Source organism: Oryx dammah, unplaced genomic scaffold (assembly GCF_014754425.2).
Source record: "Oryx dammah isolate SB20612 unplaced genomic scaffold, SCBI_Odam_1.1 HiC_scaffold_27, whole genome shotgun sequence".
In the NCBI taxonomy this organism is placed as follows: Eukaryota; Metazoa; Chordata; class Mammalia; order Artiodactyla; family Bovidae; genus Oryx; species Oryx dammah.
In genome coordinates this window covers 106,896,324-106,916,394 of record NW_024070211.1, presented here as the reverse complement: position 1 = coordinate 106,916,394, position 20,071 = coordinate 106,896,324, and the positions used below count along the sequence as shown (strand labels likewise).

The following is a 20,071-nucleotide window of genomic DNA, read 5'->3' as shown; positions in this document are numbered from 1 at the left end:
TCCCTTGGGAACAACAGGTGATAGACTCCATTTAGAGACCTACTTCAAAGCAACATTCAGTATATGTTACTATCTTTCCTATAATCCATTTACACTTTTTAGAATTATATTCCCTATTCAATACATCAGTAACTCAGTATTTTAACATTTACCCATAATCTTGACTGTCTTTCCTTCTTTACTTAATGTGTAATGCAGAGTAATCTAGAGGGAAACAATTAAAATCTTAAAGTACTTTTGAGGGTTGTTTTGTTTTCCTTGGAATTTTAAACACAACAGAGTAAGTAGATGACATTTAAAAACTGGCTTTATTACTTTATCTAATGTTAATTATTAAACTTAAGTGCATACATAATTTTTTATCCCCTAATTTGCTTCAGTGAGAAAAGTTTTAATTCTCTGTACTGCTTTTCTCATGTAGAAAAATATTCTTCTTCTGGAACAGAATAAGTACTGGTTCAGGATATTTTTTGCTATTGAAAAACCTCTTCATTCAATAATTCGAAAATGTTATGTGTTTACATGTGGTTTTATACTTAACATGTCTCTGTGCAGAGAAATTATCTTACCTTAATCTGCTTGGCTGGGGTCAGTTCTTTGTCAGAATAAAGGACCTTCTCCTGGACAGACTTTTCAAATTGTTCTTTTAAAAACTTAGTCGAAACCTTTGGAATCTCTTCATCTTCAGGTGTATCTATGACTAAAAAAGAACACCATGGATATTATGTAACTAATAAACATGATGTTTGAGAAGTCATTATAATACTATGGAAAACTCCTTATAACATAAGTTAAATAAAAGTATTGAGGATATAAGTCTATACGTATGGTACTACTTCATTAGGTAAGTTAGTAGATGTCAAAAATTTTTTGGAAGAAAAATGATGGGGGTTACTGGATGGAAAGTCATAAGTTATGAAGCTGTTATTTATTTTAATTGTATATATTTTCCAAATTTTCTACAAGCATGTTTTACTGTTGCACTCAAATAATAATAAAAGTTATAAAACAAGAAAAGAACAGCAGAAGAACAAGAAAGGATCTACTTCCTTAAGCAAAACTACCATAAAACCAAATTCAGATATAGTTAAGTAACATTTGGGTCACAGTTGGCTTAAATCTTCCCTTTTAGCACTTAGGAAGAGCAAAACTCATTCCCCTTTTACAGGCAAGACACTCTGTACCCATTTTATGCAGATCTGCACAGGTTTGCCTGGAATCTAATCTCATATCTGTAGGTTGGAGAATTAGACTTAAACATGCTTGAATCTATCATTAAAGTGAAGTGAAAGTGAAGTTGCTCAGTCGTGTTCGCCTCTTTGCAACCCCATGGACTGTAGCCCACCAGACTCCTCCGTCCCTGGGATTTTCCAGGCAAGATACTGGAGTGGGTTGCCATTTCCTTCTCCAGAAGATCTTCCCGACCCAGGGATTGAACCTGGGTCTCCCGCATTGTAGGCAGACGCTTTACTGTCTGAGACACCAGGGAAGATTATCATTGAAAGTAATGCAATCTAGATAACTTTTCTGTTCCCAAGGAGCTTGATAAACATCAAGTTTATTCTAGATCCCTAAGGCAAAAACAATTCAGAGGTGACTGGCTTATCACTTTCTAGGCTTTTTGGATACATCATAAAGTTGAAGGGCAATGAACTATTTTAGAAGCTTATTGCATCTCTTAGCATAGACAGAACCTAATTATATATAGAAATACTGCCCTGTCTCCATTAGAATCATGAGTAATAGTTACTAACTTTATTTAGTGGGAAGGCTTGTGCTTTGGAAGTCCTCTATTCAAACACAGAAGCATCAACAGTAAAAAGGTACCTTCAAATCAAATAATATCAGATTCTTACCTGTTTCTTGAACATATTGATGGAGCTGAGAAGCTTGATTTATTTCCTCAGTGTGCTTTTCAAGATGAGAGACCTGTGTTTAAAGATAATTTTAAGTAACTGTTTTTAAGAAATCAGTTATTTCAGGATTGTACGTGTATTCTACATTGCAGAGTGATTTTCATCCAAGACTTCAGTACACATAGAGAGATGCAAATTAAACACTGATCATTTGATTTAATGCATGAGCTCATGCTGTAACAGAACATATATGAATGGACATCTAAAGTACCCTTGTATTTTCAGGGTGCTCATTTTATATTTCAAAGACTTCAAAGTCGGGAAAGAGACACTGATGTGTATTGGTATTAAATACATAAAGGAATATAAAAACAATAGTTTATAACAAGATCAGAATGTCCACACAGTTCTGGAAACTGTGTGGAAAGTGTTTTTTCTAAGTAGTTACCATTTCTGTTCCAAGAACATCAATTTTGTGTGCTTCGGAAATTTCTGGTTCATTTCTTTCCATTTCCTGGCTGCATCTTGAAATGTCGACCTGGCTGCTACGGATTACCTCCTGAAAATGAATGAATGAATAGACATGCCTTAAGAAAATTCTGAAATTTTTAACTTTTATTTTATCAGTGCAATTTCAGTGAAAGAGACTTCTGAAAAAAATTGTTTCCTCAGCATATTGCTTTGCTTGACTGTTGTAACAAATGACCACAAACTTAGTATCTTACAGTTGTATAGGTCAGAAACACTGAATGGGTCTTGCTGGGTGTTAGCAGGTGTCATTCCTTTCTCTAGGCTCTAGGGGAGGATCCATTCTCTTGCCTCCAGCAGTTCTAGAGGCTGCCCACTTTCACTGGCTCATGGCCTCCTTCTTCTAGTTAAACTTTTTCTCTCTCTGCCATCTTGCTGATTTTCTCTTCTGATCCCCCTTTCACTTTTATGGACCCTTGTGATTACATTGGACTAATCCACAGAATCCAGGATTATCTCCCTGTCAAAAGGTTAGCTACTTAGCAGCTGTAATTCCATCTTCAACCTTAATTCTTCTTTGTCACATAACATATCCACAAATTCTGAGGATTAAGATACAGGTATCTTCAGGAGCCAGTATTCTGTTCACCACCCTTAGAAAGCAATGACTGTTAATGAGGCAACTCATATCCCATATGACAGAGATGAATCTCAAAAAGAAAGTGAAAATCCTTGATGAAAAAGAAATATATCAATATTGTTGTTTATAAGCCAGATTTTTCATGTTACAGAAAGACATTCCTGTGTTCAAGCTGACCTTCTGATTTGGTGGCAGATCTAGAGTCTAATTTAAGAGTATAACCATTACATAAAACCGATATAAACAGGCCGTATTATGCTAGCATATCTCCATCATCACACGTCAGGCTACTTTTGATTTTAGTTATGCCATTGCCTTCTCCAGTTAAGCTAGCATAGGTGATCCTGACTGAACTGGATGGTTGAAACTGCTGCTAACTTTGGTGATCCATCCCCGCTGTTACTATGGGATGGGATCTGATGCAAATATATGATTGATTGATTGATATGAAGCATTTGGCACACTGCTAAAAATCTTACCATCAAAAAATAGAATGTAGACAGATGACTCTCCAAGAACACATCTATTTGAACACCTTTGAAGTTGGGATTTCACTTTACTTGTGATAATTTACATGATTAGCAACTACTGTTTTTGATATGAGATTTCATTAATAAAAATGTTGTCTTACTAAAGAATAGTCAAGTGAGCAAAGGTGAATTATTATTATTAATCAAATAGAAGCACTAAAGGTTTTCTTTTTAAACATGGAGTTAAATAGTTTTAAGTGATTAAGTTCTAAACCTTTAAACCAAGAATAAGTTTATATTAAAGTTAATTCATGAGATCTTGACTTGTGATTTTTTTTTTCTTGCTAGTATACTTGCAGTGTTTGGCTTTTTCCCCCAAGTCTATTTGGTATATAGGGTCAAATTTAATAAAGTGGCAGTCATATATTTGCATATATATATATTTGCATATGTGTGTATGTATATATATATATATATATATATGGTTTAGTTGCTAAGTCATGTCCAACTCTTGTGACCCCTTAGACTGTAGCCTGAAAGGCTCCTCTCTCCATGGAATTTTCCAGGCCAGAATACTGGAGTGGGTTGCCATTTCCTTCTCCAGTGGATCTCCTGACCCAGGGCTCAAACTCTGGTCTCTTGCATTGCAGCTGGTCTCCTGCATTGCAGGCAGATTCTTTACCAACTGAGCCACCAGGGAAGTTGTATATACATATATATGTGTGTGTGTGTATATATATATACACACACACATATATAAAACATGACTTGATCTTATTATATTTCTCTGGGAAGGAGAATTAAGACAAAAAATTGATAACTTCTCAAAAGTCCTGCAGAGAATTGAAGCCAAAATCTAGGTTTGCACTTTAAAATGTAGATTATATTCCATCCAGTTCAGTCCAGTTCAGTCGCTCGGTCGTGTCCGACTCCTTGTGACCCCATGAATCACAGCATGCCAGGCCACCTTGTCCATCACCAACTCCCGGAGTTTACCCAGATATTTTTGGGTAAACCTAATATTTATACCTAATATTCCATTAGGTGTGTTAATTAACTAGATGGGAGGAATCCTTTCACAGTGTATAAGTATACCAATTATCACTGTGTATGCTTTAAATATCTTATAATTTTTTCAATTATACTTCAATAAAGGTATAACAATATCTGAAAAAGGCATTTGAAAAGGTACCTGAAAAAATTTAAATTATACCTCATGAAATTAAAGACCAGTGTAACATTTTCCTAAGCAGAATGTGCTTCCAGCTCTAGTCATTTATCATATGATATTTATTAACATGCTTGATGCATAGTTTATGCTAAGGAAAAGCTTACTTAATGAATGAATGAATAAAACAAAATAAAACTTCCATTAATAAATTAATTTCATTCAACCTTCTATTTGACTGAGAATGTCCTAGGACCGGGGGTTAGAACAATGAACAAATGTGTACTTTACTTTCTCAAGAGGGAGTATAGAAAATAAATAATCCATATTCTTTCAAGTTCAAATAATCATAATTCTATATAATAAGAAGTTGTGCATAATCAAGTTTTACTTAAGGTTGTTAATAACATTAGGCTGGAGGAAATAATAAAAGTATTATCTTTTATTGTCATCACCTAGATTTCCTAGGTGGTGCTAGTGGTAAGAAACCCACCTACCCAATTCAGGAGACCTAAGAACCTCGGGTTCAATCCCTGGGTCAGGAAGATCCCCTGGAGTGGGGCATGGCAACCCACACCAGTATTCTTGCCTGGAGAACAACCCCATGGAGAGAGGAGCCTGGCAGGCTGCAGTCCATGGGGTTGCAAAGAGTCAGACACAACTGAAGTGACTTAGCATGCACGGAGAGAATAATAACTGTTATTGAAGAACACAGAAAGGAATGCATGGGTTCAAATAACATTTCTTTGTGTAAAAACTGTTTGCACCTATGGCGGATCTTTCTATCTATCGACATATAATGGGGATATTCTATGGGTTTCTTTTGACGCACTGAGAAATAGAAAGTACTGATTAAACAGTGAAAGAGCAAAGGACATGGGAACTTGATTAGTGACAAGATCCTTACTGAAGGGCACTTTGATCATTACTACAGAATCACATCTCTGCCTAGAGGCGCATATGACAAGCTGTGGCCCAGAGACCCATTTATTTGACCCACTCAATGATTTTAAGGTTCTGAACTAGTTAACACCTATCAAAAAAATCAAGATTCCTGCTTATGTTTGAAAATTTGAAGATCTGGCAACACTGGATTCACATTCCAACAGGGCAGTGGCTTGCTGGACAAAGTAGTGGCCACCTGTCTTTGCTGGGACATATACTTTTCAGTTGGGCACTTTTCCTATCATTCGCTAATGTTTAATACCAAACCTGCCTGGAACCATAGAAATTTGAGTTTCTGATACTTGCTGCTAATTGTCAGGCTGAAAGAATAAAGTCCGTACGTTAACTTGGTGTGTTGAGAAAGATAAATGCAAAATGTTAGGAGTAGAAAAACAGTAAATAAATATATTTTGACACATTAAAAAAAAATTATTTTCTGGGGCAAACACTTTCTACCTAATGTGTATCTACTTGGTTTAAAACAATCCAGGCCTATCATCTCTAAATATATTTTCTTGTGGGAGATGACACAACATAAACACATAAACAGTACAAGGATACATAAATTTAGTTTAGAGTTATAAGCTTCTACTTCAGCACTTATGTGCTATTATGAAACAGAACTATAACTGTTACACTAGTTCGGTATGTTAGTGTCAAGGCATCAATTTTACTGCCCCCTGTTTTTTGTAATTTACATAAAGCCTGTCTTAAAATATTCCAAGATTTTGTTTCCATTATTTACTGTGTTTCATATTTTGTAAGTAGTGGAGTTGGATTTTAAATCTGACTTTCTTTCTTCCCAAGTGTTGGTGTCTATAGACTGAAGGATTAGATAAAAGGATGGATCGTCATAATGATCAGGAAGAAATCCAATTATGCAAATAAATGCAATAAAGAATTCTGGCCAGAACATCATACATAAATTCACATGAAAAATTCAAAAAATTGGTATTAATACTTTAAAAATTAAATTCAAGTATAGATTGGCTGCTAGAAGAAAAATACAATTTTGGGTTCATAGGTGGATTAACCAAAATCAGTAGTCACGCCCTCCTTTATACTAGGTATGTCATAAGTTACTATGGGTAACTTACTAAATCACACTTAACTTAAAAAAAAATCTCATTTATCCCTGAAAAGAAACATATGATATATATGCTCTAATTTTGGAATCTAGACAATATCAGGCAAAATAAAAAAAAGCTCTAATGTTTGCATAACTCATGCCAATCTGATATCAGCTCATAGATTATTCAAGTATATTACAAAGTTTCCATGGATGTACATTTCTCCAAAAGGGATTTCTCCAGCACAGAAAAGATTCTGCACTTCACCTACTTAATTTGCCATTGTTCTTATCACTGTAAGAAAAGGCATTGTACCTTTCCACTGATAAAAATGCAAACTCATGCTACCATAATGAGTAAGGGAAGAAAAAAGACAGTTTTTTATGATGACTCATTATTATTGTGACTCTTAGAAGTACATCCATTAAAATAAAGTGTGATGTAAGACTGGCAGAAGAATAGTTGATAACTGCCTCACTAAAGTGGAAAAAATAGCTCATTCTCAATGCTAGTAATTCAGCAATTTTACCCATCACTAAGTTCATTCTTAATAAAACCAGGAAGGGTTTGTACCATTGTCAAACAAGCGGAAATAATACCAAAAATGTGCTGTTTATGTTAACAAAAATGTCAGTTGATTCAAGACTTGAAAGAATAATCAGTTCTTTAAGTGATGAACATAAAAATTTGTGGTTAATATATTGTGTTTATCTAGATTTGGATATATTTGAATTCAAACGTTTTATTTTTGCCCTGAGTTTTCTCTCTTCACTTTTTAAAAAATTTACTTTAAAATTTTACAGCCTAAAATTTGATATCCCTATAGTTTGAGCTTCATGTTAGGGTTTTTCCTCATTCACTACACACTTTTGAGCCTTGGCTCAAAAATTGTATTTTCTTTGAAACCTTTCCTGACTTTTCTGTACAGAGTTACCTGTTCCTGCTTTTATTATCATATTCCTATATGGTCAGTATATATCTCTATTATCTGCCTATCACATTTCACAGTCATTATTTGATGATATGACATTATCCTTTAACTGAACTCATGCATCTTCAAATCTTGATGTTTATCTTCCTGGTAGAGAGTAGATCCTCCCCTCTAAATGTCAAGAAGTGAATGCATGGATAAAAATAACTTTTTTTTTTAGGAATGTGAAAACTTTATGATTTTATAAAAATCTAGTTTAAAAATTAAAGTTCTATAAAATCCTATGATTTTATTTTTTTAATATTTCAGTTGATAGTCTTTGATACTGAATATTTCATAATTGGTAGGCAGAGTTACTGAAGTTGATGCATATAGCAATAATATGTCAATCACTGACAAAGTATACTTAGCAGAGTTCTCCTGATAACATTACAAATGGTTGGAATGTTTACAGAAGAACATGGGCAGTGCTGTTATGCTATAAAGAGCAATTGAAATCATTAGAGGGAAGCCTGTATCAAGAAACCAAAAGATACACAAAGGCAGCAAACACATACAGAAAGTAAAGAACCTTTCAAAATAGGAAAATTTATTTTCAAATGTTCTTTTTATAAAAGATCTTATTGGTGATAAACTAACTTGTATGTTCTTTTTCTTTTGTAAATTGTTATTATTCATTGAGTTGGTAAATCAATGCATTATCAAGCATTATGTAAAAACAACAGTAGAATGCATTGGGCAGAGTTTCTATGACATCAACAAATTAAGTTGATATATTTGTGATGACAATAAAAGATAATATTTTATCCTTATTTTCACTATAAAGGGGAAAGAAGAGTCAAGGCAAATGTGAGTCGTGATCCTTGGTATAACTGTATATACTTGGAAGTGAAGACTCCAGCTTTACTTCATTTAGTACTAGTGCGGCCTGAAGCCGTGAATGCTCCCTGAAGCTGGTTGGACTATTGGATCCTAAGAGACTGATGATGCAAAACATTTGTAAAAAAAATTAAAGTAGCAACTTTTTCCTTTGAAATTACTGCATCTCTAAATGTGAGTGACCTCATATCACTTCACCTATATATTTATTTATTCTACCAACAGCTACTGAGCACCACCTATCTCTATAGCATTTTGCTAGGCATTATCAGTATTGTTTTAATAAAAGTTTTATCTACCAACCTATCTACATATCAATAATCTGTCAGTCTATCTCTATATCTATGCAATATATAAAAATATGTACATATATATCTAATGGAATAAAAATGGCTCAATCAACTTGAAATTCTCTTAAGATCTGTAGTATATAGACATGCACAAATTATGTAGGTTTGTTGTATAAGTCTCTGAGAGAATTGAATTCATACATTATTGAATTCATACTAATTCATACTTTAATTGAATGCTATCATTTAATTAATATCAACTATTTCCTGACTCAAGAGAATTATGCTTTGGTCACATCTAGCTATAAAGAACAAAACATCATTTTTAATAAAATATTTAATTTAAAAGTAGAAATATTTGACTTCAAAGAGAGGTTTCTGAATAAGTAATGCCAGCTTTCACTGCTAAAATTCTGTCCTCTTCTTTCCCCAAAGTGTTATTTATACAGTCATATCTCAGCATCTAAAATGCTAAAGATTCATAAAAAGAACTTTAAAAGATGTACTCTCAACTGAGCCAGCAAACATATTAGTTATATAAATAGCAATACTTATTTGACAAACTAAAAAAAACAGGATACATAAAACATTTGATTTTCAGTAAAAGACACATAGAAGTTTTATGTAGAAGTATAATATATATATTATATATTCACACACACACATATATACATGTATACAACATTTCAGTCTAACATAGAGGTAAGGCATCTTAAAACCAAAAGGGCATTTGGATATAAATAAACATAAAAGTACAATAAAAGAGGCTAAAACATGGAGTCTCAAGGAGTAGTGAAATTGCAAGTAAAAAGCTTGCAAAAAGAATGAAAATAAAGAAAAAAAAAACCAGCGGTAACATGTATATTATGTTAATACAAACCAAAATAGAGAAAAAGAAGAATTGTATCTTTTCATTACACAACTCCTCTTCACCAATATTCAGTTGATTTGTCAGTGAAAGCCCTGCCAATTCTACCTTTAATTATCTTTTGAGTCAGTGTCCCCTTTATTCTAGAATTTCTGACCCATTTAAGCCCTCATATATTTAATCTGCTATTTCAGTATTCTCCTAACTTACCTTCTCCAATCTAACTTTGACACCCTTTACATCAATCCTATACAGCTAGGAAGAACATTACTTAAATGCATATCTATTCTTCTTACTCCCTTGTTTCTTTCTTCAATGGTTTCTGATTGCCTTAGAATAAAATAAAAATTATATTTTTTTCTCTTATGCAGGATGCAGGCTTTGGCTACACTTCCAGCCCCATGACTCAATTATGTTTCACTATATTCATAAATATACTAATTTACCTGTGGCATAAGCTGTTTCTTTCACCTACAGTGTAATTCTACATTTATAAAAAAAAGTATTTTAAGTCTCAGTTGAAGCATTCTCCTCTCTCAGATTCCCCTCCTCAATTATCCCTCATCCAGAGTAAAGTTTATCACAACCTTTGTGTCCTAACACACCTCATTTATATTTTCTATCATAGACTCTACCATATTGCACTTGTAATCATTTGTTATGTGTCTGTCTCTCTGATAGAGAGAGCTTCTTGAGGGCAAAGTAATATCACACTCATCACTGAATCTTTTGTGCTTGACATATGGTGCATGCTAAATGATTATCAGCAGAATAACAAAATTACAAGGCACAGACTCTGGAATTAGCCTTCTTGAGTTTGGATCACATTTGCTCACTTTCTTTGGGCAAGTTACTTAGCTCTTCCATGAGTTCATTTCTTGTCCAAAAAAAGTGTGTGTGTGTGTGTGTGTGTGTGTGTGTGTGTGTGTAGGGGGCAGATGAAATAGTACCTATCTTGGAAAGTTACTGCAAGGAGAATCGGAGTAACATATGTGAAAACCTGGCTTATAAGTGCTACATTAATATTTGCTATCTTTGTTTAACAAATATTCATTGTATACTTACTCTGCATCAGCTATTTCCCCAGTAATTCAAGATACAGTAAATAAGGCAAAAGAAAAAAAAAAAAAGATTTAATGAAAGTAGATTGTCTCTGGTTATGTCAATATATTTTGCCATGAATTTTTTCATTATAGAAATGAGTCCAGACACAAAAGAAAAAACAAGTTTCAATATGTATATTCTTATTTCCACCAGAGAAGAAGTGGATTTGTGAGGTTTATTGAAAGGGAAGCAAAAAGGTGCCTGTGCATATCATAACCCTTCTAAATCATTCTGGCCCCCAGGACATGGAAATTTCTATAGAGGCATGGCCAGAGAGTAGCTTTCAGATCACCGATTTAGTTTTTCTCTGAACTGATATCCAATGAAGAGTCAGTTCACAGGGATTTGATCTACTATTATACAATTCTTTTTACACTTAACTCTTCATTAAAAGGTCCTGTTTTGTGCCTGTCATGTAAATAACAAATTGAATGTTAAGATTTATAATTTTCCCTCATAGCTCAGTTGGTAAAGAATGCCTGCAATGCAGGAGACCCGGGTTCAGTTCCTGGGTCAGGAAGACCCCCTGGAGAAGGAAACGGTGACCCATTCCAGTATTCTTGCCTGGAGAATCCCATGGACAGAGGAGCCTGGCGGGCTTCTGAGCTACTTCACTTTCACTTAGTCACTAAGTTGTGTCTGACTCTTACGACCCCATAGACTGCAGTCTGTAGACTGTAACTAGGCTCCTCCATCCATGGGATTTTCTAGGCAAGAACACTGGAGTGGGTTGACATTTCCTTCTCCAGGAGATCTTCCCAAGCCAGGGATTGAACCCAGGTCTCCCGCATTGTAGGCAGATGCTTTACTGTCTGAGCCACTAGGGAAGTTCAAAATATAGTGACTAAACCACCACATATATATGTATACTATCAGTCACAGCTCCCAGTGCCAAGCATCAGAGTCTAACTGATATAAATAGGAAAGGTACTTTGTTAAAGAAACAATTCACAGTAGAAGTGTATTTCACAGACCCTCCAGGAATAAGATTCCCGAAATATTCTTAGAGAATGAGACTTGGAGATTTTATAGCGAGAACCATGCTGAATAATGCTGCAGAACCTTCTGGTGAATCCACCCTTGCGGTTGACACTGGATACACCCACTGCCAAAGCCACTGACACTATATCACGAATATTGTTCTTACAGTGACTATTTCTTGAAACTTGATGCAGCTAATCTCCTGTTACCAGCCATCACCAAAACTGTTTCTGCATAGTTCTTGCTTTTCATGTCGTTTCTTCCTTATGCAAAGCTGGAATTGGAAGTGTCTGATTGGTGCAGTCTAGTTGACAAGCTTGAGTCCTAGATACCAGGAAGGCCAGGTGAGTGAGCGTATGGTATTTGCAGCTTCTGCTAGTGGAGACTGGTTCTGCCTCATGGGATGGTGAAGTCACCAGGGGTAGATGGAGGTGTAGATGTCCAAAAGAATGAAAATAGGACATTATCTCTCCTGCTGCTACTGCTAAGTCACTTCCTTTCACTCTCTCTCCTAAGTGTTATTTATCAACACTGCAGTCTTATTAATCAAACAGAAACCAGTTAAAAACACAAGAAAAGGGATGCCATTCAATGTAGAAAACACTATTCATGTCTTATGATGAAATTGATTCGGGCTTATTTCTTGATAATATATGTTCCATTTGACTTTACAAATTCCTTTGGGAGGACTGAGACAGTAAAATTTCTCTGCTAAAAGGATCATGAAGAGTTCCTGTTATACAAACCTGCCTCCTTCTTTCACCATCCCTCTGAGTCTTTATGGTCATCAGTCTTACTCACTGGAGGGATACATTTTAATTCCTTATATAAAAATCCAAGCAGAAGAAAGTGCAATAAAACAGATTTAGCTCTGATGTAAGCATTCCAAGATAATCTGTGCAAACAAAGCACTTCAAGGTATTTATTAATTATGATTACAAATTAATTACTCTGATCACTTGGGTTTTCTTCAAAATGAGGGGAATTTCTGAAAATTAAAAGGGTAATTGGTTGCAGTTGCACTGGTGAATGTATCTACTAGTAACATCAGGAATGGAAAGATAATGAAGTGGAAGTAGGAATGGTGGATTATGAGCTGGAGTTTGTCATCAATTCAAGTAAGAAATCAGGTAAGTAAATGACAGCTAATTTCAGTCGCAGTTAGAATCCTGATTCGTAACCTGCTGGGGTAGAGTGTAGGGAAGCACTGAAGGAGACAGAAAGAAAGACCTACCACTGACTGAGTGTTGTATATGTCAGGAAATACACAAGGCCCTTCACACTTCATAACATCTGATTTGTTAAGAATTTTACCATTTTTAAACTACATGTTGATTACCCATGGACTTAATCAGTAAAAGGAGTTGAAGGGAAAATGCTGCACAAGATTTGAAAATTCCAAACATATCCCATGGTACAGAGGTTAACAAGAATTCTATCAGTATAGAATCAATGCTTTAACACCTAAAAGCAGTAAGTTATGTGCTCAACATGATTTGTGATATACCTAAAGTGTGTTTAAACTAGGAACAAGAAAGAAGAGTCATTGTCCTCAAGTAGCTAAATATTTATGCTGAAGAACTGCACTGAAACACCTTCAAAGAATTAAAAAATTAAGTCACGTGCTGTAATTTTACAGTGATTTAAAAAATCACTGTGTCTTTTCCCCTAATATGGTTTTTACTAGTCTATCAGGTAACTGCCCAATTTTCTTTATTTCTTTTAAGGTTGGTGATTCAGTGAAACATCTTTTCTGTCATTGTAATACTGGTAATCGCATGCAAAGATTTAAAAAATACAAAAGTTAGAGGGGTCTCAAAATTGATAAGAGACCCTTCTAAAAAAAGGACAAAGAATTTGCTTTAAGTAGATGTTTAAATAGTTTCATTTTGCCTAAAAGTATACATCTATAACTTTAAAAAATTGAGCCATTTAACTCTTAGACATATATAGAAACAAATCAGATGAAATGAAATTTAAGGACATAGCCTTTGATCTGTATTAGATTTTTCCCCAATTATACTTATCGATTCCAGGGCAATGTAAAGGGTAGAACACCCACCCACTTGCTGGAGATTCATGACTGAAGATCAAATTAGTTCTGTAAGGAGGGGTCAGAGCAGATGAGATTCAAATAGACTTTGCTAAGAAGGGGTGATAGTCTTTTTAAAACTTCAAGAATAGTGGTCTAGGAAACAGTAAAAGATAAATACTTGATTATATATCTCAAAATTATAAGAGAAATTATACTGAGCATAAGTGCTAAACACAGAGACAATGATCGTTATATTTAAATAAGCTAACCTGTATTTTGTCTGAAATGATATTGTCTCAGCACTAATTTTACAGGAGGAAATCAACACATTTGTATCTGATTCTGATATAGAAAAAGTAGTTGTGTATGTAAGTATCTCTAATTCTCTCACCCATATTTCTTTACATTCCCTCATCTGCATAAATTACTGCTTTTTCGTTCTCTGTTTTCTGTACCCAGACTTGATGGTACACTCTCATTGTCATAATCCCCTCTTTAGTAATGAAAAGGCTGGGAACCATAAAGACAGAAAAGAAAAGAAACTGAGGGAAAGAAAGGAATACTCCTTTTTTAGATCCTCTAAGAAAAACAAAACAACGGAAATGTGATTGGGGGAATTTGTTGTTGATACTTTTAGAATAATGATAAAAAATGCTTATGATAACAGGTTCACAAACTGGACCCCAGCCTAAAGTCTTGACTTCACTGAAGCCTCACAAACCTTCCCCAAACATATTTCTATACACTGTGCAATATGATGAATTGCATAATCCAATGGAGGGATTTCAAATACCAAAGCAGAATGATGTCTCTAGAAGACCATGGCGTATACCCAAGGATAAGGAAGATGGATTGAGTACTTGGCTCCCCACTTTTGGTGTCCACCTAGTGGCTGCTACCTGAAGTGCTCTGTCCTCCTGACGGGGTTGAAAATGAAGGCTCTTCAGGAGTTGGTGATGGACAGGGAAGCCTGGAGTGCTGCAGTGCATGGGGTCACAAAGAGTCAGACACGACTGAGCAACTGAACTGAACTGAAAGAGCTGTTTATTGGACCATGTTGAGTAGATCACTCAGGACAGAGAGGGATAAAGAAGAAGCACAAGAAAAGCCTGTTGGAAGGAGATGTAATCTTACTTTTGGGTTCTGTGATGTTGAGATTTGCAAAGAAACTGGAAAAAAATGAAGAATTTCCTAAACATATCTCTGCAGAAGCATTTCCTCTAAGCACAGAATCTCTTTATGCTTCTTCTTCTTTGTTCATGCCTTGTGTTCTTCCAGTTTTGCTTTTTTAGCAGGATAATTCATTTGTAATTATGCAAACTAATAAACAAATGAACATCCAAAAGAACAGACAGGCTTGACTCAATCCAATCATTTTTAGAACCCCAAGAGGATAGGTTTATTTTGAGAAATATCAGATCCAGAAGCAGCAGAAAAAGCTAATAATATATCCTCTGATGTCAAGTGCTTATAGAAAATGCCCATTTTCATAAAAGTAATTATATGGGAAAAAATTTTTGCAGATTTTACTAAGTTCTGAAAACATAATGATTGTATAATGTTAATGATTTCTATTGGTGCTATAATTTTCCTTGCTCTTCACAAACTAGCAAAATCTCAGAACTTAAAATTCTGTATCTTGCCATTTTATTATTAAATTTAAAAAGAAAGTTTATTTAGTAAATATATTATACTATATTGTTTACATACTTGAGAAGCTTTTTAGGTGTAATTATACAAAGAGCACAGTTATAATTCTAAACTAATAGGACAATTTAGATTGAGGAAGGGGCTATACAAATACATATTCTTTTTTCTATTCCAACTTTCCCTAAATGTCTACTCTCTCCCATAAAAGAAGACATACAACTTGATTATGTCTAAATAATCTTTACATCTTTATCAACATCAAAAGCTTTTTGAGATCATGTGTTGGAGCACTGAGAATATGAAATTCTGCTGTGATTTTGTGTCTTTGTGGAAAGGGTCCAGGTGACACTCCCTCAACAACCACAGGCCCTGTGATAAACACAATGCCATTCCTTTCCTCCTGAGCAATCCTAACTCCTTTTACTTGAACAAAGTGAAGGGTATATCTGTAAGCACACTTGTCTTCTGTAAAAGAAATTGAAAATGGGTTCTATAAGAACAAATAGGTTACAGAAATGGAAAACTCACAGTACCACTCAGAAGAAGAGGAACTATGGTCATAATATTCCAATAACAGGGATAAATCTTGTTCCTACAAATTTTGTTTTGGAGAATCAGTAAGATGATCATAGAAAGAAAAGCAACCAATTCAAGATATTTTGAAAGTGTTGAATCTATGCTTGTAACTTAGTCTTATTTATGAGTATTTGTACTATCCCCCAAGGTCCTGCCTGCCTGGGAAACAAGGGGATAGGGGTGGGGCTTCATATAGTAATGCTTCTAAATCCCTCTAAGCCACCAGGCAGATTAGTTTCTTTGCTCATTTTCAGCACAGTAAAGGTTAACAGAGATTTGTCAAGAGAACACACTGATCATAACAAGTAGCCTCTTCCAACAACACAAGAGATGACTCTACACATGGACATCATCAGATGGTCAATACTGAAACCAGATTGATTATATTCTTTGCAACTGAAGATGGAAAAGCTCTATACAGTCAGCAAAAACAAGACTGGGAGCGGACTGTGGCTTAGATCATGAACTCCTTATTGCATAATTCAGAATTAAATTGAAGAAAGTAGGGAAAACCACTAGACCATTGAGGTATGACCTAAATCAAAGTCAGGAATAGATTCAAGGGATAAGATCTGGTAGACCGAGTGCTTGAAGAAATATGGACGGAGGTTTGTAACACTGTTAGGAGGTGGTAATCAAAACCATCCTAAAGAAAATTAAATGTGAGAAGTCAAAGTGGTTGTCTGAGGAGTCTTTACAAATAGCTGAGAAAAGAAGAGAGGCAAAAGGCAAAAGGGAAAGATATACCCAACTGAATGCAGAGTTCAAGAGAATAGCAAGGAGAGATAAGAAAGACTTCTTAAGTGAACAATTAAAAGAAATAGAGGAAAACAATGGAATGGGAAAGACCAGATCTCTTCAAGAAAATTGGAGATACAAAGGGAACATTTCATGCAAAGATGGGCACAATAAAGCACAGAAATGGCAAGGACCTAATAGAAGCAGAAGAGATTAAGAAGAGGTGGTAAGAATACATAGAACTATACAAAAAAGGCCTTAATGACCTGGATAACCACAATGATGTGGTCACTTACCTAGAGCCACACATTCTGGAGTGTGAAGTCAAGTGGGCCTTAGGAAGCATTATTATGAACAAAGCTATTGGAGATGATAGAATTCCAGCTGAGTTATTTCAAATCCAAAAATGATGCTGTTAAAGTGCTGCATGCAATATGCCAGCAAATTTGGAAAACTCAGTAGTAGCCACAGGACTAGAAAAAGTCAGTTTTCATTCTAATCCCAAAGAAAGGCAATGCGAAACAATGTTCAGATTACCACACAGTTGCACTCATTTCACATGCTAGCAAGGTAATGCTCAAAATCCTTCAAGCTAGGCTTCAATAGTACGTGAGCCAAGAAACTTCAGATGTACAAGCTGGATTTGGAAAAGGCAGAGGAGCCAGAGATCAAATTGCCAACGTTCACTGGATCATAGAGAAAGCAAGAGAATTCTGGAAAAACATCTACTTCTGTTTTACTCACTATGCCAAAGCTTTTGACTGTGTGGATCACAAAAACTGGATAATTCGTAAAGAGATGGGAATACCAGACCACCTTACCTGTCTTCTGAGAAACCTGTGTGCAGGCCAAATAGCAACAGTTAGAACTGGACATGGTTTCACCAAGACGCACAGAGCTATAGGAAGGTGGACATGAACAGGAAGAGAGGAGGCAGATGGAGCCTGGGTAGCCGAAGGTTACAAGTTGCAAAGCGTGTTCAGGGATGTTAATTTTAAACTAATCTTGAATTGCCTAATGAGCTTCTAGGAAATGATTCTGTCTCCCTAGGCCAAAAAGGCAAAAAGAAAGATGGTGTGAGGCATAGAACAATGCCATCCTTTTTATTTACTTATAAATAAAATAAGTTTATGAATCGTATTCTACTTTGAATGGCAAAGTAGTGGCAATACTACTACTGATAGTAGCTGGTGTTTACTGAACTGTTCATATCTGCTGGTCAGTTCTGGTAAGAACTTTACATGAACCACCTCGTTTTATTCTTAACACACACAGTACTTAATCCTCATTTTATAGAGGAGGTTATGTGGTCAACTCAGGAGACTATAACCTGGACTGTCTGATTCTGGAACTGATAGGCTTAACCATTCCTCTAAACTGCCTCGGTTTGATTGGGTTACTTTAGTTACAGCAGTCATTTAAAACCCACGCACACAACTTCAAAAACAAAAAACAAAACCACATTTCAAGACATACTTTTGGTCACAATCCTGTGTGCTGATAGAGATATAAGTTAGGTTGGGGTTGTTAATAGCAATCCAGGCCCTTGAAAACGTACGTATGTGGCAGAAAGCTAAAGTCAGGCTTAAAACACTTTTTATGAGAAATGCTTTGCAACGTGGACATACAGTTGATAAAAATATGGTTAGCTTGCTAGAAAATAATTATGGGTCACCTTTAAAGAGTCTAAAACACACAGATGTCAGATACATCACAAGCTGTCAAAAATGTTTTCTATCAGCCTAAAATTGTCTAGAGATTGCTTCAAATCCACATAATCTTAATACAGTACGACTGTTCATGTGAGGCTTTTTGCAACAGCAGATGTGTGTGGAAAGATACACCCTGTCTTGGAGCTCCCTACTGGTCCACATCAGACTTGGCAGCAGGGAGTGGAGGTCAGGCATGCTTTAGACTCTTGACATAGATTCAGTGCAGCCGTTCTCATATGAAAGCAATTACCTAAGCACAGCATCGCACTGAGTACTTACCAGATTTTTGGAGCTCCATCTGTTCTTCCCTATGTACACCACTTAAAATGAGGGAAAAAAGAAGCAACTCCAGAAAAGAGCTGCTAAGACTTCACAATTAATACGCAAAGAGCTACTCAGTACTGTGTAAATACAAGAGAAAGAAAAGGAAGAGGAAATAAGCATGAGAGAATGAAGATCAAATCCTGAAAGTGAGAATATGGCACAAAGAAGGGAGCTCCTAAGATTGCTAATGGGTCCAAGGTTTGGTTTTTGGAAGAATGGGAATGTTCTAAAATTAGATTGTGGCGACACCGCACAACTCTGTAAATATATTAAACAGCCATTGAACTGTACACTGAAAATGGGTGAAATTTATGGTATGCAAATTACCTCAATAGAGCTGTTAAAAATGAAGAAAGAGAGGATGAAAGTCTTTAAAAAGAACAACAACCCAGCAACCATAGAATGGGTGAGGGAAAATAAACTCTGACAGGAAGAATGGCATTTTCCTACCAACAACATATTTATCCTAATATCCGCTCCATGTACTTCAAGATCTCTTTTTAAAGATGAGGGGATGGATTATTCAGAATGTTTTCCCAAATGGAGCCTGTTGTAGTGAGTGGATTAAAAATATCCCTCTTAAGTGGTCCTTTCCATTCTAGTATTAAGAACCTACTGCTTTTCACTGGCATAGAATTCTGAGAATTCAGTCCTAAGACAAAATGAGAAACAATGCTAATGTGGTATTTCTAACCTAAATATCAACAGGACACATGCTGAATGGCTCATAATCCCTTAAGGAGGGTTGGATTTCATTCTTATCTACAGGAATAAGTAACGGATGCTTTGAAAAACAGACTCTAAATGGGTGATATTAAAAGCAGTACTAACTGCCAGAACCACCGATAATAATAAAGTTTTCCCCAACACATTCTTCTAAGAAGCTGAACTCCATACCCCTGCTACCCAGAGACCATGACTGTCCAGAGTGGCTTCTTTTTCTAATTTACATGAGGATACTCCCACAGGCTAGCAGTGATGCTGCTAACTGTTAGGCAGAACCATAAAGTCGAAGTCTAGAATACATAAATAGGACACTATTCCAAGTTTAAAATGTTTGGCATAGTGAGTGTTCCTGTATCTTGTACCTGCTTTCCCCCCACTATTTAAACCTCTTTTTCAATAGGTGTAATCAATTAAATAAAAGAGAGAACTTTACCCTCAGAGATAGCTTAATTTTCAAAACCTGTTTAGTCCTGTTCCCTGTCTTCTAGACAAACTGCTTCCGAATAGCTAATTACCTTGAAACATTTGACTTCAGTACATTAGGAAAAAAAAAAAAAAGAGGCGGATTGGAATTCATATTACACCTTATGAAATTATTAGAGGAGGAAATGGCAACCCACTCCAGTATTCTTGCCTGGAG

At 35.5% G+C, this 20,071-nt stretch overlaps 1 protein-coding gene across 2 annotated transcripts in view; it reads right to left on the bottom strand.

The window, feature by feature from the left end:
• XIRP2 (xin actin binding repeat containing 2) overlaps positions 1 to 20,071 on the bottom strand; it is a 75,042-nt gene that overhangs the window by 18,504 nt on the left and 36,467 nt on the right. For both annotated transcript variants that reach the window (XM_040229265.1, XM_040229266.1), the window contains 3 exons: positions 2,305 to 2,415; positions 1,857 to 1,929; positions 570 to 700 (listed from right to left, as the gene is read on the bottom strand). In XM_040229265.1, the coding sequence (XP_040085199.1) occupies positions 570 to 700; positions 1,857 to 1,929; positions 2,305 to 2,415 (315 nt within the window). The remainder of the gene's footprint in view (positions 1 to 569; positions 701 to 1,856; positions 1,930 to 2,304; positions 2,416 to 20,071) is intronic.